The sequence below is a fragment of the Paroedura picta genome, chromosome 5 (genome assembly GCF_049243985.1).
Source record: "Paroedura picta isolate Pp20150507F chromosome 5, Ppicta_v3.0, whole genome shotgun sequence".
NCBI classification, from domain to species: Eukaryota; Metazoa; Chordata; class Lepidosauria; order Squamata; family Gekkonidae; genus Paroedura; species Paroedura picta.
In genome coordinates, this window is record NC_135373.1 from 9,810,941 (window position 1) to 9,835,408 (window position 24,468).

At 45.9% G+C, this 24,468-nt stretch overlaps 2 protein-coding genes across 3 annotated transcripts; both read left to right on the forward strand.

The window, feature by feature from the left end:
- Positions 1–3,509: 3,509 nt before the first annotated feature.
- Positions 3,510–8,719, forward strand: LOC143837026 (interferon-inducible GTPase 5-like). The gene is made up of 3 exons (XM_077336438.1): positions 3,510–3,712; positions 4,510–5,212; positions 7,293–8,719. Exons 2-3 carry the CDS (start codon positions 4,530–4,532, stop codon positions 8,509–8,511), a joined length of 1,902 nt encoding a protein of 633 aa, XP_077192553.1. The 5' UTR covers positions 3,510–3,712; positions 4,510–4,529; the 3' UTR covers positions 8,512–8,719.
- A 4,130-nt stretch (positions 8,720–12,849) lies between these two features.
- LOC143837027 (interferon-inducible GTPase 5-like) lies at positions 12,850–23,945 on the forward strand. 2 transcript variants are annotated; one of them, XM_077336441.1, is made up of 4 exons: positions 12,850–13,032; positions 14,548–14,655; positions 20,289–20,945; positions 22,243–23,945. In XM_077336441.1, the coding sequence occupies exons 3-4, from the start codon at positions 20,302–20,304 to the stop codon at positions 23,459–23,461; spliced, it is 1,863 nt and encodes a 620-aa protein (XP_077192556.1). In that variant the 5' UTR covers positions 12,850–13,032; positions 14,548–14,655; positions 20,289–20,301; the 3' UTR covers positions 23,462–23,945. The 2 variants fall into 2 exon arrangements, with proteins under 2 accessions (XP_077192556.1, XP_077192555.1); XM_077336440.1 differs by lacking the exon at positions 14,548–14,655 and having other exon boundaries at positions 12,851–13,032.
- Positions 23,946–24,468: the final 523 nt, after the last annotated feature.

The following is a 24,468-nucleotide window of genomic DNA, read 5'->3' on the forward strand; positions in this document are numbered from 1 at the left end:
CCGACAGAAGAAGAGTTGGTTCTTATATTCCACTTTTATCTACCTGAAGGAGTCTCAAAGCGTCTTAAAGTCACCTTCCCTTTCCTCTCCTCACCACAAGCACCCTGTGAGGGATTTGAGGCTGAGAGAGCCCTGATATTCCTGCTCGGTCAGAAGAGCTTTATCAGTGCTTTGGGGAGCCCAAGGTCACCCAGCTGGCTGCATGTGGGGGAGTGCAGAATCAAACCCGGCTCGCCAGATTAGAAGTATGAACTCCTAACCACTACACCAAACTGGTTCCCTAAGACAGCTATGCCAAGAGGGGCATTCACAGAAACTGAACTACAAGTAAATAAACCTAAGAAGCGAGCTACAATTCACAAAAGCTCACGTGGAAATTAATCTTATTGGTCTGGATTTTAACCTCAGTGAAGAATGACCTCCCTGTTTACTCTATCTCCCTGCTCCGCTGGTCAGGAAGAAAGGCCGAGGCTGAGTGGATTCGCTTTCTCTTTCCCGTCAGTGGCTGCCTTGACAAGAAAAAGGCTGTGGATATGGAGGGAAAGTGTATGCTATCTGGCTGATAGTAAAGAACTGCACAAACAGTCTGACTCATGAACTGGACTCTACATATCTCACTATGTCAGGACCCAAACTAGACAACACAGATTATCCATTGCTATGACTCCCAACTCCCAGGTGGGTCCTGAAGACCTCCTGGACTTACAACTGATCTCCAGATGTCAGAGGTCATGTCCCCTGTGGGGAATAGCTGCTTCGGAAGCCATTTCCCCCTTCTGAGCTCCCCTCCAGCTTGGTGTAGAAGTTAGAAGCACCGACTTCTAATCTGGCGAGCCAAGCAGGATTCTTTGCTCCTCTTCCCCATGCAGCCACCTGGGTGATCTTGAGCTCACCACAGCACTGAGAAAGCTGTTCTGAGTGAGCAGGAATATCTGGGCTCTCTCAGCCTCACTTCCCTCACGGGGAAATGGAAGGCGAATGTAAGCCACTTTGAGCCCCCTTTGGGTAGAGAAAAGGGGCATATAAGAACCAACTCTTCTTCTTCTTCTTCAGTAATATCAGGGCTCTGTCAGCCTTACCCACCTCACAGGGTGTCCCTTGTGGGGAGAGGAAAGGGAAGGTGAATGTAAGCTGCTTTGAGACTCCTTTGGGTAGAGAAAAGGGGCATATAAGAACCAACTCTTCTTCTTCTTCAGTAATATCAGGGCTCTCTCAGCATTACCCATCTCACAGGGTGTCTGTTGTGGGGAGAGGAAAGGGAAGGTGACTGTAAGCTGCTTTGAGACTACTTCGGGTAGAGAAAAGCGGAATAAAGGGATGAGCTTTTGTGTGCACACACACTTCCCCGGATATAACTGTGTGCACAGAAAAGCTTATACCCTGGATAAAACTTTGTTTTAACCAAGATGCAGAGTGCTCTTTGAATGCCACTCCTTATGGAGTCACAAGTTTTGATGCTTTTAAAAATTAATCTCATTCCTGATTTTTTTGGGGGAGTGCACTTTAAAGTGGCATGCTTTGTGTTACAACTTTGGGAGAAAAGTATTTTTGGCATCGCCTACACGCTTGTCCGCCTATTCGTTGCTCCAGGGAGGCAGTTGTGAGGGTGAGACATTGGAAGCAGAGGTAGCGCTTCTTCACCTCCACACATTTTTTTTGGCTGGTGGCCTGATGGTTGCTCTCCCTTAGCTCACACTAAATAGGTTGGGGAATCCACTGTATGACCGTTTATGCACTGGGAACTTCAGTGCCCCAGCTCCCATGCAAGAGCACAAATTGGGGGTGGATGAGGCACACCAGGCCAAATGCTCCCCCATGTGGGTACAGGAAGAAGTGGGGCAACCTGCCATGACTAAATCTCCAGCCTGCAGCTCGTCATGAAACCTCCAGTGCATGATCGGTCCATGTAATTCCCCAGGTAGCACTTTAAAATGGAGGATGTAGTGATCGGTTTTCTAGAGAGATATGGAATGTGGCCGACTTCATGCAGAGCGCCAGGAATATAGCGCCTTCAAAGGCTAAGTATTACGCTAAATTTATGATGTGCGGAAAGGGCCTCTTGCATAAAACAGTGTTGGTCTTAAAGGTGCCACTGGACTATTCGGCTGCTTCAGACCAACATGGCTACCCACTTGAATCTACCCTCTGTGGCCTATCTGTAGCTGCCAAACCAACTGATTTCCATATCAGGGCGTTTAGCTAAACATAATTTCCCAGTTGGAAAGCTGCTCTGTTTGCTCCCCTCCCAGTTCTGGCTGCTCAAAGACCTGATTTACAAGAAAGCGAAACTGAAGCCAGCCAGCTTGGCTTTTGATTTCTGGCTACTCCCCTGTTTGATCAGGAGATACTGTGAAAGGTATGTGTGTTTATATCTGTCCTCCAGGGAGATCTACAAGGGCAGAGCCTGGATTCAGTGCAGACTGGCTTGCCAATCTCCAGCCAAGACTTGGAAATCTCCAGGAATTACCAGTCTCCAGACACCGGTTTTCCTGGAGGAAATAGCTTAGGAGGGTTGGCTTTATGGCGTTATACCCCACTGATGTTCTCAAGCCGCATCCTCCCCAATCCAATTACTTACCTCAGCTTGTCCATCCCTCCCCATGACTGGGAGCAGGAGAAGCTACACATCACGTCTTCAGGGTTTCTCTGCTCAGTGGGGCTGCAAAGGAGAACAGCTCACCCATTGACGTCTCCACCCAAACTGGCAGTGGTGCAGAAGGCAACAATTTGTGAGCTGATACTAATTGCCATTGCCGATGAGCAGGTGGTGGCTGGATGTGTCTGGGATCAGAACTGATTTCCAGGCAACAAAGATCAGTTCCCGTGGGGAAAATGGAGGCTTTGGGGGGTGGGAATCTATGGCATTACACCCCCTTGAGGTCCCGCTACTCCCTAAACGCCACACTCTTCAGAGTTCAGACCCTGTCCCCAAATCTCGAGGTATTTCCCAACCCAAGTGAAGAGGACTGTGAGCCTCTGAAGCAAGTTAGCAAGGTGTGTGGCTTTGCTTGCCCCTGGCCTAAGGTGGCCAACCTCCAGGTGATGGCTGGAAATCTGGGTTTATAATTCATCTGCAGGTGACAGAGCCTGGTTTCCCTGGAGAAAACTGTCACCTTGGAAGGTGCACTCTATGGTATTATTCCCTTTTGAAGTCCCTCTCGCCATTTCATCTTGGTTTTATGAGGAAGGATATTTTTATATGTACTGGTTTTTATATTGTTTTTATTGGATTATATTTTGGCTTTTTATGGAGGGATGTAACCTGCCTCAAGCCTTTTTTTGGGGGGGCGGGTAATAAATAAAACAATATTAATAATTAATAAACAATAAATAATAATTAATAATATACCCTTCAGGCTCCATCCATAATATCTCCAGGTCTTTCTCAACTCAGAGCTTGTAACCAGTAGTCTTCTGGGCAGCCTCTCCTCCCCCCGGGAATTTCCCTGCAAGTTAAATGGCCTTTCCTTCCCTGCAGGGTTTAATTTTCCGCAGGAAGAACAAAAGAAGGGTGTGGAGCTGAAACGCCCAACAGATTTCCTTCTGCTGCCCGGCTGACTCTGGCTGTTCTTTCTCTTAAAAGGCAGCAAAGACCACAGAAGCATTTTACGGGGCAGAGGACTCTCTCTCCAATACCAAGCCTCTGTCCACCCTGTGAGTTTACAGGCTCTGCCAATTCGTCAAGCTCTCCAAGAAACTTTGATTAGGAACGGTAAGAAAGGCTCCCTTTGTGGTTCATCCTCCTCTCCGCTTCTCCTGTCTTTCAGTGGCTGCTCATTTGTGATCAAAACTGTTTCAGATAGTAAGTTTTCTTTTCTTTTTAAAAGGTGGCTGCAAAGCCTGATTTCACTGAGGGCTGCAAGGTCAAAGAAACAAGCAGTGTCTTTTGAAACAATGAATTCTTTTGTATTGATAAATCCAGTGGCAGAACAGCCCTGCAGTGAGATTCACAGCCAGTCTGTCTGTTGTGTCCAGGATTCAGTTTCAACAATGTGGTGTAATTTTAGTGTGTTTCTTACTATTACTTACTGTTTGTGGTTCATGAACTAGACATGCCATGAACCATGAACAGAACTGAAGCCCTTTCTCCCAGTTTGTGCCCATGCCTAACCATGTCTGGTTAGAAATAATTAGAAATGAAACACGGAACGACCAAAAACAACGGCTTTTCAGTAGGGTATTTCTGGGTATCTGTGCCCATTAGTGTTGATGCACACTTGAGGCAGGAACTTTCTGTTCTAATTTGTTTTTCAAACAGTTACAATATACCAAAAGATCACCAATTGTTTTGCGCTTACAGAATGATGTCTTATAGTAAGATTGCCTTCTGTTAAACTGCTTTGGGTGCAAGTTTCTTTCAGAAAAGTAGGGTAGACATACTATGAATAAAAATGGTACAGGCTTAATGCATTTGATAAAGGTTCGTTGTTCTACTCAGGGAGCCTAACTGAGTGAGGGGAGCATTATGTAGAGGCGTTAACGATCATGATATTTGTATTTATTTTTCAGGTGTACCTTGTAGACGAGCCATGGGTGGGGAAAGTTCAACACCACTGGTAAGAAGTGAACCTGAAGAGAGGTCTGCCAGGGAAGAAGGAAACCTCTCACTTCTGACTGCCTCAGGAAAAGCCACTCTTGACATTGCCATCACAGGGGTAACAGGTGCTGGCAAATCATCCCTTGTCAACGCCCTACGGGGTGTATCCGATTTTGATGAGGCAGCAGCCATAACTGACGTGATAGAAGTAAAAGCAGAGCCAATGTGTTATCCACACCCCATCATTCCAAATGTAACAATATGGGACCTACCTGGTACTGGGACATCTGATTTCAAAGCCAAGGAGTACCTAGAAAGAGTAAATTTCAGCCAATATGATTTCTTCATAATCGTCGCTTCGGAACGCTTCACCATCTATGACATCCAGCTGTCCCATGCAATTCAGAGAATGAAGAAGCAGTTCTACTACGTGAGGACCAAAATGGACATCAGCATTAGCAATGAAAAACTGAATCCCGCCTTCAATGAGAAAGCAACCATTCAACAAGTCAGAAAATATTGTTTTGGTAGTTTGGTGGAGGCTGGTATTCCTTCTCCGCAGATTTTCCTTGTCTCCAGTTGGTTTCAGAAAAAATACGATTTCCCCCGCCTGCAAAAGACCTTACAGAATGAATACAAGACTCTGAGGAGATGTACCTTAAGACCAACTGACAAGTATGCTGGGTTAAACCCTTGATTTGATTTTCTGTGAACAAAAAGTGTGTCTAAAAATTGTAGTCCTGGTACAGGATTGTGGCAGGCAACAACATGAATCAGTATTAACTACAAACACAATACCTTTATTGGCATAATGCAGGTTAGCAAGACAAGCAGAGATAGTTAAAACACATCAGTCAGTTTGAATTTAAAAACTGAAGATAGAAATTCTGCCATAATAAAAGTTGGCAGATCTCTTGAATGGTTTCTCCATTTGGGTAGAAGAGGTATAATATTCCTTCGCTGGACAATAAACAAGGGACTATCCAGTAAGATATGTTGAATAGTGTCAGGGGAATTTGATTCGCAAAGGCATCGTCTATTTTCGAAAGGAATCTTGGCAAATCTCCCTTGTAATACTTTGGATGGAAAGGTGTTGAGCCGAGCAGGTGAAAATGCCCTGCGATAAAGGGGATTTGCCAAGTTATAGAAATAAGCTGGCATGATCCCATGCTTCACTTGGAGACCAAGAGCATGGGTAGAACAAGTTGCCGGAACGGTTGGATGGATTTTTTGAAATTCCTGACCAAGAAGCCTTTGTTTAATTTGGCACATAACGGAAGACTCCTTCAGAGATAAGATGTAATCGTAGTAGAATTAACTATTTTTCTATCTTTATCCCAATTTAGAAAGCTGCACAATACTTTTAAACATAATAAAATATATCCTATATATATATTAAATATATATAAATGAACTAAATGAATTTAAGCTCTACTCCCATATGGCAAAATAAATGCACTATTTCACTTACTGTTTCCTCACCAGTGATACTTACGATTGCTGATTGGTGAAATGGCCATTGGTGGAGAGAACAGTGATGACTCTCTTTTCCAGGGTGTGGCTCCAATCCCCACTAGGGACACATTTTAGAGTTAGAAAGGACTTAAGGCAAGAGTTCCAGTTGCTGAATCTCATATCCTTATAGAGCAGAAAACTGACCAACAAATTTTCAAGTTTATCTTGGGACGCATTTCAGCATTATGCCGAACACGTCATCAACTGCAAAATCTCTGTAGATGTACCATCTGTATCTGTACATCTATATCTATATCTATCTATATCTATACATAGAAATAAAACAGTAAGAGGGTTCTGGGAGGAGTTGGCACTCATAGCCAACCAGTCAGGTACGTTGTTCCAGCTTTCCCATCCCTGATTGGCCATCCGTCCAACAAACGGGCAATCGGGAAGGGTGTCTCGCTCCTGGCTACATTCCTCTCCAGCTTCTCCCATATGGAAGAAGTGCCAGCTGGTGCGTGGGAGCTGGAGGGAGGGTGTGGGGCCTGGGATTGTGAGCCATGTGGAAGTGGGGATGGGGAGGGAGGGAGCCCCACACCACTGCTTACCCCTGCCCTGAGTAGCCCTGGCCGTGGCCTTGCCATGCATCGGTGGTGCTGCGGGGTCAAGCCAATCCCAGCCAGTGCTCCTGCCATCCCGTGCAGCTCCGGCTGCGTCCTTGCCAGTCTGTGGCGGGGCTGTCCAGGGCAGCCAGGGGAGGCATAGAGTCCCCTCCGTCCCCAAAATGCTCACCAAGCACTTCCCGCTGCCACCCTGAAAACGTCCACTGAAGCCTCAGTGAGACTTTTTGGTGTGGCAGGGGGAGGCCTGGAGTCCCCACCAGCGCCTCTTTCCCCCCCCCCATAAACGCCATCCGAAAACCTCTCCAGGCATTGGCTGGCCTCTCGGAGGGGGGGGGGCTCTAGCACCTGTTGTATTTTGAAACACAACAGGCTTCTTTGCTAGTAAATCTATAAAACCTATTCTATTTTGAAGGGCACCTGGCAGTTGCATTGGATAGTTCTCCTAGTAAAATTCCTACTTTTACTGACGGCTGCGGTTATTGTTAGATTTATTGGTGTTATCATTGACATCTGTCTTGTGCTCCTCCTATTTCAAGTGGTTCCCTGTTCTTTTTAAGGCTGGCATTCTCTTTCTATTTTTTTTTTTAAACCTTAATCTGTTTTTGCATAATAGGTGATGGTAGAGCTTTCTTAAAACTTCCTAAATATATTACACCTTTCTTTTTGTTTCTTAGATCAACCAAACCATCCCAAGGAATTGGAACGCATTTCAAACTTCTTCCAAAAACCTTAAAAACAGGCCTTGCAACACTGAAGGATACTCTGATGCATAGAAATCTTGAAGAGGTGACTGAGGAAGTTCGTCAAGAACTGGATGGATTACAAAACGTCAGGCTTGACATAGCCATCACAGGGGTCTCAGGGGCTGGCAAATCATCCCTTGTGAATGCCCTGAGGGGCATGACTGATTATGAAGAAGGTGCAGCCGAGGTTGGAATAACGCAAACAACGATGGAGTGTTGTGCCTATCCACATCCCTCATTTCCGAATGTAACTATCTGGGATCTGCCAGGAATTGGGACACCTGAATTTAGACCACAGAATTACCTAAAGAAGGTCAATTTTACCCAGTATGATTTCTTCATGATTGTCAGCTCAGAACGTTTCACTGAGAATGACGTCCTCCTGGCCCGTGAAATTCAGAACATGAAGAAGAAATTTTACTTTGTGCGCTCCAAAATGGATGCCAGTATAGCTGCTGAAATTAGGAACCCAAACTTCAATCTGGACAGATCCCTTGAGAAGATACGAGAAAATTGTTGTCATGAACTGACAGAGGCAGGAGAATCTAATTCAAGAGTTTTCCTCATCTCTAGGCGAGATTTGAATAGGTTTGATTTCCCGGATCTCCAAGAAACCTTAGAAGATGACCTAGATGAGCTCAAGAGACATGCTCTAATTCTGTCTATGCCACTTTTCTCAAGAAAAATCCTCAAAAAGAAAATGGCTGCTATGGAGTCCCATATATGGAAATTTGCTTTTCTATCCTGTGCTGTCGGGTTAATTCCTGTCCCAGGGCTTTCTACGGCTTGTGATCTTGGTATCCTGGTAATGGCATTGCTGTATTTCTACAAAGTCTTTGGCTTGGATGAAGAGTCCCTTCGCAGAGCTGCCAAAGTATTCGGCAAAGATTACCGAGTGCTGAAATCTGCAATAAAAAAGTCTCCGATGTCCAGCGAGATTACGCCTACACTTGTAGGTAGCCTCTTAGGCCGGTCAGTGCTTTGTGTAAGTCTGGCAGTAATAGAAGTGGTCTTCTATTTTGTACCAGTTTTGGGTTCTCTGTTTGGAGGAAGTAGTTCCTTCGTCACCACATTCTTCATGCTGAAGAGCTTCCTGAAGGACATTGTAGAAGATGCAGAGAATGTACGGGCAAAAGCTACTGAGCCTTAACCATCATGATGTCCAGGCACCAAGACACCGGTTCGGAAAAAGAGTCACAGGACCAGAACTCAAGAATGAACAAGCAAGGACACTGGATTAGAATTTCAGACTTCAGATCAGAAGCTTATTTTTCTTTTTATTGATAACCAAGATCATTGAACCTTCAGTATGAAATAACAAATAAAATAATTTCTGTCTGGTTAGTTCCAGACCTGAAGTGTCCTTTCCTGTCTTCCTGCTTTTCCAGAGAGCCAGTCAGGGCCTCTGAAGAATGGTAGAGTGCCAGCGTGGTGTAGCGGTTAGGAGTCCGGACTTGTAATCTGGAGAGCCGGGTTTGATTCCCCGCTCCCCCACATGCAGCCAGGTGGGTGACCTTGGGCTCGCCTCAGCACTGATAAAGCTGTTCTGACTGAAAAGTAGTATCAGGGCTCTCTCAGCCTCACCCACCTCACAGGATGTCAGTTGTGGGGAGAGGAAAGGGAAGGCAACTGTAAGCCATGTTGAGACTCCTTCAGGTAGAGAAAAGTGGCATATAAGAACCAAATTTTCTTCTTCTTCTAGTACTCAAATCCTAATTTTTAAATTAAAAAAATGCCTACTAGTAAATTGTATGTTCTTGTGACCTTACTTTACTTGTTTTCCACAACAACACTTAGTCTGTGACAAGCCTTTTAGCATAGGTCACCTAGAGCCATGACAAATGTAAGAAATGTTAGGCTTTTATTTCTTTGATTTCTATACCAGTCTTTTCATTTCACTAATAAATCTAACTTGCTATTCAAGTAAAGTGTGTGTTCTTCTGAACGGGCTTGACTTGAGACCCTCTCCTTCCTCACATTTAACGCCTGGGTTCTCTCAACTAAGAACGGCTCCCAGGATCATTAGGGAAGCTAGTGGTTGAAGACTCAAATCTCACCGAATGGCTTCTCAGTGGGATCTCCCCATTAATCAATGCCAGTCTGACAGTTCTGTAGCTCAGTAGTTGGAAGCAGGCTTCGGTTTAGGGTGGAATCAGGTAGATTCAGGTCCAGATGGAAAGCTGAAATGGTTAGATTCCCATCAAATCCTACCTCACACATTAATCCATGCAGTGCTGGGGAGAGGAGAGGGGTAAATATTCTTTGGCGAACCTCAGGGGCATGACAGATGTTTGCAGTAATTTACCTGGGGCAGGTATTAGTTTATCTGGCCTGTGATTTCCTGGGATGCTCCTGGATTAGCAACAACATTGGCAGGGGATGAGGGGTGTGGGTTGGGTTGGGTTGCCAGATCCAGGTTGGGAAACTCCTAGAGATTTGAGGATGGAGACTAGTAACAACAGAAAACTCAATAGAGTAAGGTGAAGGTAAAGGTATCCCCTGTGCAAGCACCGGGTCATGTCTGACCCTTAGGGTGACACCCTCTTGTGTTTTCATGGCAGACTCAATACGGGGTGGTTTGCCAGTGCCTTCCCCAGTCATGGACGGCTGAGTCAACCTTGAGCCGTCTGCTGGGATCGAACTCCCAGCCTCATGGGCAGAGCTTTCAGACTGCATGTCTGCTGCCTTACCACTCTGCACCACAAGAGGCTCTACTCAATAGAGTACAATAAGTCAAACCTCGAAAGCATCCATTTTCTCCTGGAGAATGAATCTTTTATCAGGAGGTGAGGTGTAATTCCAGCAGATCCCCAGGTCCCACCTGTAGGCTGGCATCCCTAGGAACCTCCCACCTTACCCACCTAACCCACCTTACAGTCAGATGTACTCTCAAGAACTCCCCTTAAAACCCACTTCTTGTGGCTTGGATTGCTATGAACTCCTCAGACTTCATGTGTTGTCGATCACATGATCCTGGTACACACGGAGACTGAAGAAGGGGCAAGCAGGGCCTTTGTAGCCATCTCCTCTAAGGAAAACAGCCTGAAAAACAAAAACAAAACTTCTGCTTTCCCAGGGAGGTGGAACGGCAGCAGCAGGGTAACAGGGGCAAGAGGATGCATTGAAAACTGCTGGGTTGATCTGGCTTTATTCTCCAGAGGGAAGAAACACAGAAAACCTTTGCTGAGTGGATGCTGCTACATCTGCTTGTCTTCCATGGCCATATCCTAATTAGGTACCCACCCATGGGTGCTTTAAAAAAATTACAAACATTGAGAGATAGCAGATCCTTCCTTAACTTAGATCACTCACCTGGTTATGCCCCCGCCCTCTCTCTGACTCTCTCTGTTGCAAAATTTGTTCATGGGGAACCAACTCTTGTTTGCAGTAGGAAACATGCTTGCTGGGGTTTTTGGACTTTTTTGCATGGTTCTACTGGGATTGCCAGATCCCTTGGTTGCCCAGTCTTTATGTGGGATTGCCCAGAAGCTATATGATGAACAGCTGCAATCCCAGGAGATCTCCAGGAACCACCTGAAGATCATATAAAGAAACACCATTGGTTTCTCGCAGAAATACACCCAAAAGCAAACGAAACCAAGAGGCAAAAAATGGTATCTTCTTGATCTTCTTGATACGGTATCTTCTTGAACGGGGTCCCGGGTATTCAATCCCGCTTTCTGTTACTTCTTCAGGGCTTGCAATTGTAGTCTTAATATAAAGATTTAACATCACCCATATGGTACCTGGTCCACGTGATGCCATAGCAGGCAGCCTTCTGGTGTCTCCACCTGGTAGGAGATGGGTCCTGTAGCTTGTGTGACCATACCCAGTACGCTTGCAGCCAAAGCAGGATGCGAGGACTATGGACACGCATCTCCTTTGTGTCTCTGGTGGCAGCCTTGGCCAACAGGGCTTCTTCAAGGACCATTTTAAATTTGGGATCCTTCTGGGCGAGGACGTAGCACTGCGTGCGTTCCTCTCAGAGTCCACAGAGTAGGCGGTCCCACAGCATTTCTTTTGTGTCGTGGAAATTGCAGAACTGCGATGCACTGTGCAGGGCAGCCATGAACTCAGCCACAATCTTACCTGAATCTGGACACTCCATGCTATTAGGAGTTCGTGTTCTTTGTAAATAATATTCATATGGACTCTCTATGACCTTTTATGCACAGTGGCACAATGCCCCGCTGTCCCCCATGTACGCATGGGGTCAGGGCATGCTGGGTTGCCCTGGGGACAGGAGGGCCGGATTGCTGTCGGCCGAGGTAAGCAAAACAGTGGTGTGTGTGTGTGTGGGGGGGGGGAGGATCGCCCCTGCCAGCTCCATGACTCCACAGAGCCCTGAAGGGACACTGCAGGTCGGGGCTGGGAGGACCAAAAGACCCGGTGCCAGTGATTATGCACAGCACCGGTCCGCCTCAGTCTCTGCCGGCCCCCGGAGTACCCAGGAACCTGTGGAAGTTACCGCGTTTCCTTAACGTGGGCCTTCTGTAGCCCTGGGCCGGGATGCGCCTGCACTGGCGGCAGCGGCGAGCATCATCGGGGATTTCCCCCCAAGCGCTGCCACCACCAGCACGGGCATTATGGCCCGTGCATAATGTGCCTATGTCATGCATTTGTGCAGGACTTGTAAACTACTGCAAGCATTCTCGTGGCAGAAAAGTGGTTAATAAATAGGACAGTTTTCAGTTGGGGAGCTGCAAGAATGACCCTGGTCATAGGGCCACACCCCCAGCAGAAGTATTAAAAGAGCAATAAAGCTGGGAACAGAGAGTCAGACACCAAATTCTGTTTTGGCACACAAAATACATTTTATATGGGAGCATGTCAGCATAGCCCACAGCTCAATAAACACAGAACCACACATCTAATCTATACCCTTCACCGATTGTAGAAAGTTCTCCCGTTTCCCCCTTTGGTTCGGGTACTCTGGGTTACACTCTGTCCGTCACACCTATTGTTACTTAACCCCCTTTCTTAATATTGGAAGGGGGCAATATATTTCTTAAAAATGGCAAGTTGAGGAGGAGATTCTAATATGTATTTCCTCAGTGTGCATGCCCAAATGGATGTCTATCTCATGATTTTTGTACTGCGGTCTGGATTTCCCCTAAAACTCCTTGCATTCCCGGTTCTAACCAGTGTTGGTCAACTGTCTGTTGTACAGGTGGGCTGTGGTTGGATGTTAGCACACCCTGTTCCAGATGTCAGGGGCTGTGTTGTGCAAAGACTGTTCCGGCCCCCCTCTGTGTGCACGGCAGTTAGCTTCCTCCTAGACACTTCAGATTAAATAAGCTCAAATCTTGGTGTTTGTTTGTCGATTCATCTATAAATGCCACAAGCAAAATGGATTTGACACTCTTATCCTGGCATTCTGATCTGCCCCAGAGGATCAACACTATCTGGAAAAGCCTCAAACGGCTGGATTGTTCCTGTAAATCCCTTTCGTTTCCTTTCCAGAGGGGTGGAGCAATGGGAGGGAGTGGAGCTGAAACTCTGAACAAACAGCTTTGTTTTTACTGCCTGGTTGCCTTGGACTGTCCTTTCTCAGAAAAGGCAGTAAAGACCACAGAGGCCTCCCCCTCCAGAAGCAAGCCTCTGCTTGCACTGGGGGTTTAGAGGTTCTGCAGAGTCTTCAACCCCTCCAAGCAAACCTTGATCAGGAACGGTAAGCCAGACTCTCTCTTTGCTATTCGTCCACCTCTCTGCTTCTGTGTTTCAATGACTGCTGGTTTGCGATCAGGGCTGACATTGTTTCAAATACTAAGGTTTTTTCCTTCAAAAATAAAGAAGAGTCATTTTTATACCCCACTTTTCTCCACCAGAAGGAGTCTTACAGGGGCTTGCAATTGCCACCCCTTCATTTCCCCACAACAGACACTCTGTGAAGTAAGTGAGAATGAGGGAGCTCTAAGGGAACTGCTCTTTGAGAACTGGCCTAAGTGAACTTTGAGTAGCCCAAGATTACTGAGCTGGCTGCATGAGGAGGAGTGGGGAATCAAACCCGGCTTGCCAGATTAGAAGCCATTGCTCTTAAATGTGAAAAGTAGAATTCAAATTTTTTTTTAATGGATGGAAGCACCAAGATAGGTTTTTGCCCAGCAAGGCTCTGATTGGCTATTGGAGGTTTGCGTGGCTAAGCAGATTTTTTTAAATTACTTTATCAGCCACTCCCACCACGGCTCAAACACTGAAGGTAAGCTGTGGCAGCCATTTTGTGACTGCCAATGTGGCAATTTTATGGCAGCCATTTTGCGACTGCCAATGTGGCAATTTTATGGCAGCCATTTTGCGACTGCTAATGTGGCTATTTTATGGAAGCCATTTTGTGACTGCCAATGTGGCAATTTTATGGCAGCCATTTTGTGACTGCCAATGTGGCTATTTTATGGCAGCCATTTTGTGACTGCCAATGTGGCTATTTTATGGAAGCCATTTTGTGGTTGCACCATCATAGTATGTCAGAATTCCGAAGGTTCCCACAAACTCAGAAGGGTTGGGCACTCCTGATCTGGATACTGGGAAAAAAGGAAATCACTAATGGATTTTTTGCTTATCATGAAGATAATATATCTTAGTTTTAACACTGATGCATCACCCTGCTGTCTACTTGTTATTCATGCTAGGCCAACATAGGTCCCATTCCTGCACCATCCCCAAAACCTTTTCTGTCTTTAAGAGGGGAAATATTTGACGGCTGACCCTTGGTGGATTTTTTACATCCTTTCATGCAAGTACTCTTTAAGCTGGAGGGGTGCATGATGCATGAATGAATAAATGCTTACAGCCAGGCTTCTCTGTTAATGGAATTTATTAGACAGCATGAATACTTCTGCTTAATTCTTCCTGTATGCCAGAGAAATAGTGAGTGTTTCAATAAGTAACTGTAACCAAAAGGAAGTGTATTATTACCAAATTTACCTCAGTCAGAACCAGTAATCATAGATTCATAGAGTTGGAAGGGACCACCAGGTTCATCTAGTCCAACCCCCGTAAAATGCAGGAAATTTGCAGCTACCTGCCCACCCACAGTGACTCCAATCTCATACTTTGATGACGCTCTCCATCTGTTTGTTGTTACAATTAACCCATTGAAGAGAAAAAGAAACCCGTCAGACGTGCATACGTTAAAAAAAAATTCTTCATCTAACTGTAATTAAATGTCTTTAATTATTATTCAAAGGAGATGGAACAATTACTCCAAGAGAAGAAAAACTATTCAAGGGAAAACATAAGTCCCACCTTTCCCTCTGGGATTTTGGTGCCTGGGATTTTGGTGAAAGCCTAACAGGTATCACATAGATTTTTCTCCTGTTTGACAAGCAAGGATATTGATTGAAAGCAAGAACCCAGCCTAAAACTCAGTTTTTACAACAACCCTTTATCTGTCCAAAGGGGCAAAAGTCCTATCAGAAAGAAACTTAGTGACTTTGAGCTTCTTATCCTGGAAGTTGTAAATGTAACAATGAGAATGTGAATGTCTGTATCTACCTTATGGCCCTTTACAGTGTATGTTGGTGAAAAGAATAAATGTAATATACAAGGCTGCTGAATACAGATTCCTAATATTGTCCATGTAGCTCATTCCTATATACTCTTAGAATCATAGAATCATAGAGCTGGAAGGGGCCAAACAGGACATCTAGTCCAACCCCCTGCTCAACGCAGGATCAGCCGTAGGCATCCTAAAGCATCCAAGAAAAGTGTGTATCCAACCTTTGCTTGAAGACTGCCAGTGAGGGGGAGCTCACCACCTCCTTAGGCAGCCTATTCCACTGCTGAATTACTCTCACTGTGAAATTTTTTTTCCTGATATCTAGCCTATATTGTTGTATTTGTAGTTTAAACCCATTACTGCGTGTCCTCTCCTCTGCAGCCAACAGAAACAGCATCCTGCCCTCCTCCAAGTGACAACCTTTCAAATACTTAAAGAGGGCTATCACGTCCCCTCTCAACCTCCTTTTCTCCAGGCTGAACATTCCCAAGTCCCTTAACCTATCTTCATAGGGCTTGGTCCCTTGGCCCCAGATCATCTTCGTCGCTCTCCTCTGTACCCTTTCAATTTTATCTACGTCCTTCTTGAAGTGAGGCCTCCAGAACTGCACACAGTACTCCAGGTGTGGTCTGACCAGTGCCGTATACAATGGGACTATGACATCTTGTAATTTTGATATGATGCCTCTGTTGATACAGCCCAAAATGGCATTTGCCTTTTTTATCGCTGCATCACACTGCCTGCTCATGTTTAGTTTACAATCCACAAGTACCCCAAGGTCTCGTTCACACACAGTGTTACCTAGAAGCGGATCCCCCATCCAGTAGGCATGCTTTGCATTTTTCTGACCCAGATGCAGAACTTTACACTTACCTTTATTAAATTGCATCTTGTTCTCATTTGCCCATTTTTCCATTGTGTTCAGATCTCGTTGAACTCTGTCTCTATCTTCCGGAGTATTTGCCAGTCCTCCCAATTTGGTGTCATCTGCAAACTAGATGAGTAGTCCCTCCACCCCCTCATCTAGATCATTAATAAATATGTTAAAAAGTACCGGGCCGAGCACCGAGCCCTGAGGTACCCCGCTACTCACCTCTCTCCAGTCTGATGAAACACCAAGTCAATAGGCTTCAACAAATAGGCTTCTTAGAGCTCCTGCAGTGTTTTCGTCGGTGGCAACTGCTTTCCAGGATCTCCATCAATGAAAGATCTTGAATCTTGAATGAAAGAAGCAGTGCCCTTCTGCTTCTTCCTCTTGTCACCCCCTTCAGTGAGAGTGTAATAGCCTTGGGAAAGGCAAAGCTCTGTTACTTGAATGTACTGTGTAGGGCCGTTTACGCACTAGGAACTTCACTGCCCCAGCTCCCATACAGGAGCACAAATCAGGAGCGGATGAGGTGCGCTGGGTACAGGAAGAGGTGGGACAACCTGCCAGGACTAAAATTACAGCTTGTAGCCCGACATGAAACCTACAGTGTGTAAACTGTCTAGGCGCAGCTAGCCAGAAGGGGAGATGCACTTAAATGAGCAGAAGGGGAGATCCACTTAAACTATCATATCCATGATAGTTAACTGGGCTCAGGAAAACATATTTTTTCTAAAATGTATTGTATGGAATGACAACATATAATTTACAAGCATGTCAAAGCATTCTCCTTGTCCATAATTCTCTCCTTCTCATAGTAGGCAACTGACAGAGGGTGGAGCAGCAGAGAAAACTAGCCTTCATATGGTGACCTGTCTCCATCATTATGCTGATGCCAGAACTGATGTCAACTGTTTTGGGATAGCAGTGTGACAATTTGGGCAAAACCTCTATGGTATATTTGGCTTCTACCACAGAGTTTTTGCCCAAATACCAGTGTTGCCCCCAATGCCCTGGAAGTGATGATATTACTTCCAGGACATGTGGGAAGGTGATATGCTGTATCTCTCTCTTTTTCTGGGTTAATTCCCCTGGCTGGCCATCTTACTGGCTGTGGGGAGGTGGGAGTCTGGGGTGGAGTGGGAGACCCCTGCCTTCATCATGGGATCTGGCGGCCTTATTTCATTGCTCTCCTCGCATTCTGGTCTTCATCAGAAGAGGCGGCGGGTGTGCTTGCCCGCCTGCAGGGAAGCCGCAGTGGGTGTTCTTGGCAGCTCGTGGGGAAGCTGTGGCGGCAGCGGGGGGGGGGGCCTTTCAAAGTCTGTTCTTATGAATGGGCTTTGTGCCTAGTAATATAATATTCTTATTAGCACGAACCAAAATTAAGCTTGCCCACCTGTGGGGAAGCTGCGAACTCACGGGGGGGGGGGGGAGGGGACCAGGGATGGCTTCCTCGTGGCCTGCCAAGCACACCCGCCGCCACTTTAAGGCGGCGGGTGTGCTTGCCCGCAGGCGGGGAAGCCACGGGGTCACTGGGGAGGAGGGGGCTGAGAAGGGCTTCTCTGTGAGCTGGCAAGCACAACCGCTGCCTTAAAGAGGCAGCGGGTATGCTTGGCAGCCTGTGGGGAAGCTGTGGGGTCACGGGGGGTTGGCAGCCTGTGGGGAAGCTGTGGGAAGCTGTGGGGTCACGGATTGCTTCGGCAGTGCTTCGCATGCCATGTTGATGCGGCTGCGGTGGCGGTGGGGGGCCCCTTTAAAGCCCGTTCTTGTGGCTAGTAATATAATGTTCTTATTAGCACCAACCAAAATTAAACTTGATTTCAGAGTACATTGAATTCATTTTCAAGTTGGGTGTGGGGAAGAATTATAAAGGGCAAATATTGTGTCTCAAAATGTTATGCTAACCTTTTAGCAGTCTCCTCGCAATTCCCATGGAATAGTAAAATCATTGGAAGAATCCAAACTCTCGGCCTCGATCCGAACCATCTAATAGAACTTGGCCTTAAAACAGCCAAAGCTGTCGTATGGCAACATCTTATTGATATAGATTCTCAGTAGGAATTCTCAATTCTATAGCACTCTGAAAGGATGGTCAGGAAATACTCCGGCTCCATATCTCATAAACACCTCAATAGTAAAATACCGTTGGGACTTCTCAAGAGCACGTTTTAACTCATTCCCTTCAGCTTCCCTCGAGGGCAGGTTTCTCAATCGTCCACTGGAGTTTATGCCCCTGTGATAATGCCCGACCTGAGACAATTTCACATATCTTACTATATTGTCCTTTTTATGAAAGCATCCGAAAATATCTAATCCGACCTTTACTATCCAACTACACTAGACATTCATCTTTACCATCCCACAATAGTGACACTCTAGTTAAATTTTTGCTAAGGGATAAAGGCCCACTTATTTCTAACATGGTAGCAAAATTCCTTTACATCTCTACTAGAATTAGATCAAAAAGAATGTCTGAATGATAGTAATGGATAGGCCATCTTATCACTTGGGTTAATGGACTGTTCAAGAAGATGTATTGATTCCTTGTCCCTGCAGTTAACTTCCTTGAGGTTTCTTCCCCCTTCTTCTTTATAGGTTATAACCCTTCCCTCCCCCCCCCCCCCAGAATAACATATTATTTGTTTCCAACAACAGCATTGTTTTTAGCATTCTTTTATTCTTAATACTAGTAATCAAGCCCATTGCAGTTCGAAATGCAATGGGCGCTAGCAGTGAGAGTGGGTTTGGGGGGGGGGACTACCTGCAGTCTTTGGGCGGGCTTTGAAAAGGGAGAAGGGGGAAGGGTAAGGGACACGCTCCCACCCACCCACCCACCCACCCACCCACCCCCTCTCTCAGAACCCCCCCCCCCGAAAAGCGCCGCCGCGGTCCTCCCTCCCAAGGCGAGTCAGAACCCCAGGTCCACTCACCGCCCTTGCGCTGGTCCTGGCTGGTCTCTGCTGTTTGTCTTCGGCCATCGCACTTCCTGGTTCGTGGGGCTCCGTTGGGTGGCGGGGCCTCCCCCGAGCGGCGGTTCTTTTTTTGTAGCTTGCAGGAGTCCGGGGGTTCCCCCAGGCGGCGGCCTGACGCGGCGAGAGGCACTTTGCGCCTCTCGCTGCGTCAGGCCGCCGGGCAGGGAGCCCCTGGCAGCCGCGCTCCGCGCGACTGCCGGGGGCTCCCTCAGGCAGCGGCATGACTCGGCGAGAGGCGCTTTGTGCCTCTCGCCGCGTCAGGCCGGAAGCAACTGTGCGCGGCTCACAGTTCCTGGGGCTGGGAATCGGAGGGACCAATCGGCAGGCGCAAAGCGCCTGCCGATTGGTCCCTCCGATTGTCTGTCATGAGGAAGGGTCCAATCTGGACCCTTCCTCATCCCGGACTCATCCTGCCCCAGACCCCCTTACTGTTTTATTTAGTCCGTGGCGCCTGCGGCGCCACGGGTGGTTTACAGATATTTATGTAGCAATACTCTTGTATTTTTTCACAACACATATCGATTAACTTTTATAATTGATTGCAGTTTCTATACATGTATTATTTATATGGGTCAATTGACCGAATAAACATACTGTCTCTCTGTTTGTCTGTCTGTCTGTCTGTCTGTCTGTCTGTTATGCAAAGCCCTTTCATAAGACCCCATGCAGCAGAGGAAAATTTTAAAGAATGTGATAGAGCAAACATTGTCACATGGTCACTGGGTTCTGCTGGACACTAGTACATTGTGCTAGTTCTGCTGGGCTTGCAAAAATACCTGTGCCCCCTTCAGTTTCTATGAAGAGATCCTTGGGAACTTTGATTCTTTTCTGCTGGACTTCTATTGCCATGGCTTTTGGGAGAGATTGTTTCACCCCTTTCACTGGAAACAATGGAGTGTGGGTACCTTCTTGGGGGAGCAGTAATTGATACCCTGTAAATCCAAAAACGGAGAGCAGGTAGAAGAAAGTCAGCAAGGGGAGTCTCATATACTGATGGAGGCAGGATTATATCACTTCACAAACCACAGGAACTACACTAGTTTGTTTAAACCCTAAATATTCATGAAAGTTTGTGGTTGATGAACTGGACACACCATGAACTATGAACTGAAGCACTTTCTCCCAGTTTGTGCCCATCCCTAGCCACATCTGGGTTACCTTTGCCCTTGGAATTTAAATAAGGGATGACCAAAGATATGACCTTTTCAGTAGTGGAACCAGGTAGTTGGTAGTTGATAGCAGGTTGTCTGCCTCTGTTAGTGTTCCTACACACTAGGGCGAAGGAACTTTCCTCCTGTATTTGAACCAAGTTTAGTGGAGTTTTTAAGCTCCAATTCGTTTTTAACCAGCTACAATTTCTTGTCCTTCTAAATAGTTGTTTTATAGGAAGATTGTCTCCTGGTAAGCTGCTTTGGATGCAAGTTTCTCTTAGAGAAATTGGATATACTTTTATAAATGAAAATTGTCAAGATCTGTATCTAATGAGGGTTTTTCCTCCCTCTACTGAGTGTAATCCAGATAGTGAGAGTAAAATGTGATGGGAGCATTATATATAGGAGTTAAGAATCACAATATTTGTATTTATTTTTCAGGTGAAAAAGCACCATGGGTGGGCAAAGTTCGACACCAGTGGTAAGGAGTGAACCTGAAAAGAAGCCTGAAAAAGCCACTCTTGACATTGCCATCACAGGGATATCAGGTGCTGGCAAATCATCCCTTGTCAACGCCCTGCGGGGTCTATGCGATTTTGATGAGGCAGCAGCCAGAACTGATGTGATAGAAGTAAAAGCAGAGCCTGTGGGTTATCCCCACCCCACCATTCCAGATGTAATAATATGGGACCTCCCAGGAATTGGGACCCCTAAATTTAAAGCCGAGCAGTACCTAGAAAGGGTAAATTACAGCCAATATGATTTCTTCCTAATCGTCGCTTCAAATCGCTTCACTGTCTATGACATCCAGCTGTCCCATGCAATTAAGAAACTGAAGAAGCTGTTCTACTACGTGATGACCAAAATGGACACCAGCATTAGCAATGAAAAACTGAATCCAGCTTTCAATGAGGAAACAGCCCTTCAACAAGTCAGGAAATACTGTGTTGATAACTTGGTGGAGGCTGGCATTTCTTCTCCAAAGATTTTCCTCATCTCCAGTTGGTATCCAGAAAAGTACGATTTCCCCCTCCTGCAAAGAACCTTAGAGAATGAAATGGAAGCTTTAAGGAAACATATGTTAAGACCGGCTGAAAAGTACGTTGTTTCATGAATCTTTTATTTGATTTTCTTTGCGTTTGAACAAAAGTGTGCCTAAAAATGCAGACCTCCCCACATGTCCCCCAAAGAGCCTTAAGATCAAGTAGTCAGAACCTACTCAGGGAGCCCGGCCCCAAAGAAATAAAATTGAGTGGGTTATGCATTCACAGTTTTTAATCGTCAGATCTCTGACACTGTTAAATCTCCCCTATTTAAAATGCCCCTTCCAAAAACACAGGGTTTTTTTTTTTTGGGGGGGGGTTACCTACCATAGTAGATCCAAGTCATGGATTCTGCACTTGAGAGCGCTTTCCAAAAGTGGGAGAGTACTTCATCCATTGTTCTCAGAGCTCATTGGTAGGCTGTGGTCAGCAGCGAAGTCACCTGACTGACACATGCTGCTGGCAGAGCCTCATGGGAATCGTAGTTCATGGGCTTTCCATTCAGGCATTGATGTAAACAGCTCAGGGGAGGAGTCAAAAAACACAATATGTTTATGCATGCCAGAAACAACGTCCCTGGGAGCAGCTTACAAGGACTGCCACCCCCTCCCGCCACTGCCTACCGCCTGCTGCTATCACCCACTGCTGCTTCTGGCGTCCGTCACCTTCCCCTGCAGGTACAGGCTGGGCCCACCTTGGCCTTCTCTGTAGGGAAAGGGGCTTCCCCAGGCAGACCCAGCTTGTACCTGCAGGGGAAGGTGACGGACGCCAGAAGCAGCAGTGGGCAGCGGCAGCAGGCAGCACCGGCAGGTGGCTAGCAGCAGGGGACTTATCGCAATGGCTGCCTCCATACCACCCGGACAATTTTGTGCTTGCTTGCGCGCCAACCCTGCCACCACTGCTGGGGTCACCATGGTTGAGAACCGCTGGGCTAGACCCTTCTCGGTCCTGGCCCCCATCTGGTGGAACCAGCTCCCAGAGGAGTTCAGAGCCTTGCCCGAACTTCCACAATTTGGCAGGACCTGCAAAAGGGAGCTCCTTCACTAGGCATTTCCTTGAGGCCGACCGACTCAGAGCATCTGCTGGGCCCCCCCTCAGATGCCCTTCCATGACTGAACCATTTGATCTGCCCAGGGATATGTCAGTGTTGTTATTCAGTGTTGTGTTGCGATTGTTATGCGAGAAATTGTTGTGATGTTCATTGAAATTTGTATAGTGTTATAGATTGTAATAAGTTTGCATGTGATATTATGCAACGTTCCATGTAAGCTGCCCAGAGCAGCAAAGAATGGGCAGTATAAAAAATCCAAATAAGTAAATAAATAAATAAACATTTCTTTTTGTTTTCTTAGATCAACCAAACTATCCAAAGGAAGTGAAATACTTTTCATCCTCTTTCAAAAGGCTTTAAAAATTGACCTTGCCAAACTCAAGGATGCCCTGATGAATAGAACTGTTGAAGAGGTGGCTGAGGAAATGCAACAAGAATTGGATGAATTACAAAACGTCAGGCTTGACATTGCCATCACAGGGGTCTCAGGGGCTGGCAAATCATCCCTTGTGAATGCCCTGAGGGGCATGACTGATTATGAAAAAGGTGCAGCTGAGGTTGGAATAACGCAAACAACGATGGAGTGTTGTGCCTATCCACATCCCTCATTTCCGAATGTAACTATCTGGGATCTGCCAGGAATTGGGACACCTGAATTTAGACCAGAGGATTACCTAAAGAAGGTCGGTTTTAACCGGTATGATTTCTTCATGATTGTGGGTTCAGAACGTTTCACAGAAAATGACGTCCTCCTGGCCCATGAAATTCAGAAAATGAAGAAGAAATTCTACTTTGTGCGCTCCAAAATGGATGACAGTATAGCTGCTGAAAGCAGGGACCCAAACTTTAATCTGGACAAATCCATTCAGAAGATACGTAAAGCTTGTTGTTATGAACTGACAGAGGCAGGAGAATCTGATCCAAGAGTTTTCCTAATCTCCAGGCGAGATTTGAGTAAATTTGATTTCTCAGATCTACAAGAAACCTTAGAAAACGACCTGGATGACCTCAAGAGACATGCCTTAATTCTGTCTATGCCACTTTTCTCAAGAAAAATCCTCAAAAAGAAAATGGCTGCTATGGAGGCCCTTATATGGAAACTTGCTTTTGTATCCTGTGCTATTGGAGTGGTTCCTGTTCCAGGACTTTCTTTGGCTTGTGATCTTGGCATCTTGGTAGGAGCATTGCTGTATTTCTACAAAGCTTTCGGCTTGGATGAGGAGTCCCTGCACAGAGTTGCCAAAGTATTTGGCAAAGATTACCGGGTGCTGAAATCTGCTATTAAAAAGTCTCCAATGTCCAGTGAGATTACATCCGAATTTATAATTGGCCTCTTAGCCCGGTCATTGGTTTGGGCAACCCTGACGTTAACAGAACTTGTCTTGGATTTTGTACCTGTATTGGGCTCTCTGTTTGGAGGAGTTAGTTCCTTTGTCACCACATTCTTCGTGCTGAGGAGCTTTCTGAAGGACATTGTAGAAGATGCGGAGAACGTTCGGAGAAAAGCTACTGAGCCTTGACTGTCATGATGCCCTGGCCAAGGACCCAAGTCACGAACTGGTAAAAAATCCCAGGTGCAAAATGCATGTTATTATTCACGGGACCAGAACTCAAAAATGAGCAAACAAGGAAACTGGATTTGAATTTTAGATTTGAAGCTTATTTTTTTCAATGGATTCCCAAGATCATTACAGTATGAAAAACAAACAAAAAAATCTGCTTAGATAGTTCCGGATTTGACTCCGCCTTTCTCCCTCCCTGCTGGTCCAAAGACCTCTGAAGAATCGCCAACTCAAATCAGAATTTTCTTTAAAAAATGTATACCAGCTAATAATCCATTCTTGTGATCTCACCTTGCTTACTTGGCATAGCAGCTCTTAGACTGTGACAAGCCTTTTATAATTGGTAGTCCATTTGGTTGGAAATGTAACCAATTTTGGTCTTTGAAGTCTTTGATTTCCTTTCCAGTATTTGCATTTCATGAATAAATCTGACTCAAGTAAAGTGTGTGTTCTTCTAAGGAGATTTGATTTAAAACCCTCTCCTGCCCCCACATTAACACCTGAGTTCCCCCAGCCAAGAAAGGCTTCCAGAGCCCTTATTAAAGGGGATGGTTGAAGACTCAAATCTCACAGAGTGGCTTCTCAGTAATCGATGCCAGTCTCTCTGTTCTGTAGCTCACTAGGTGGAAGAAAGCTTTAGTCTGGGGGTAGACTCAGGTCCAGAGGTAAAACTGAAATAGTTAGATACCCATCAAATCCCATGTCACCAATCAATCCATGGCACTCTGGGGGAAGGAGAGGGGTAAAGATTCTTTGGATAACCCCAACATGACAAATGTTCCACTAATTTACCTGGGGCAGACATTAGTCATCTGGCCAGAAATTTCTGGGATGCTCTACGTTCAACCCTTGGGAACAAGTATTATTATTGTTATTAATTTTCATAATATCACCACTACAATCGTCTTTTGCCAGTCTCTGACTGAGACTCTAGGCAGATTACAAAATATTACAAATTCAGTCAA

Excerpts from the sequence above, each read along its gene's own strand:
- LOC143837026 (XM_077336438.1), top strand. The coding sequence starts at position 4,530 with ATGGGTGGGGAAAGTTCAACACCACTGGTAAGAAGTGAACCTGAAGAG. Across the intron at positions 5,213-7,292 it reads ACCTTAAGACCAACTGACAA|ATCAACCAAACCATCCCAAG; the intron begins GTATGCTGGGTT and ends TTTGTTTCTTAG.
- LOC143837027 (XM_077336441.1), top strand. The coding sequence starts at position 20,302 with ATGGGTGGGCAAAGTTCGACACCAGTGGTAAGGAGTGAACCTGAAAAG. Across the intron at positions 20,946-22,242 it reads ATGTTAAGACCGGCTGAAAA|ATCAACCAAACTATCCAAAG; the intron begins GTACGTTGTTTC and ends TTGTTTTCTTAG.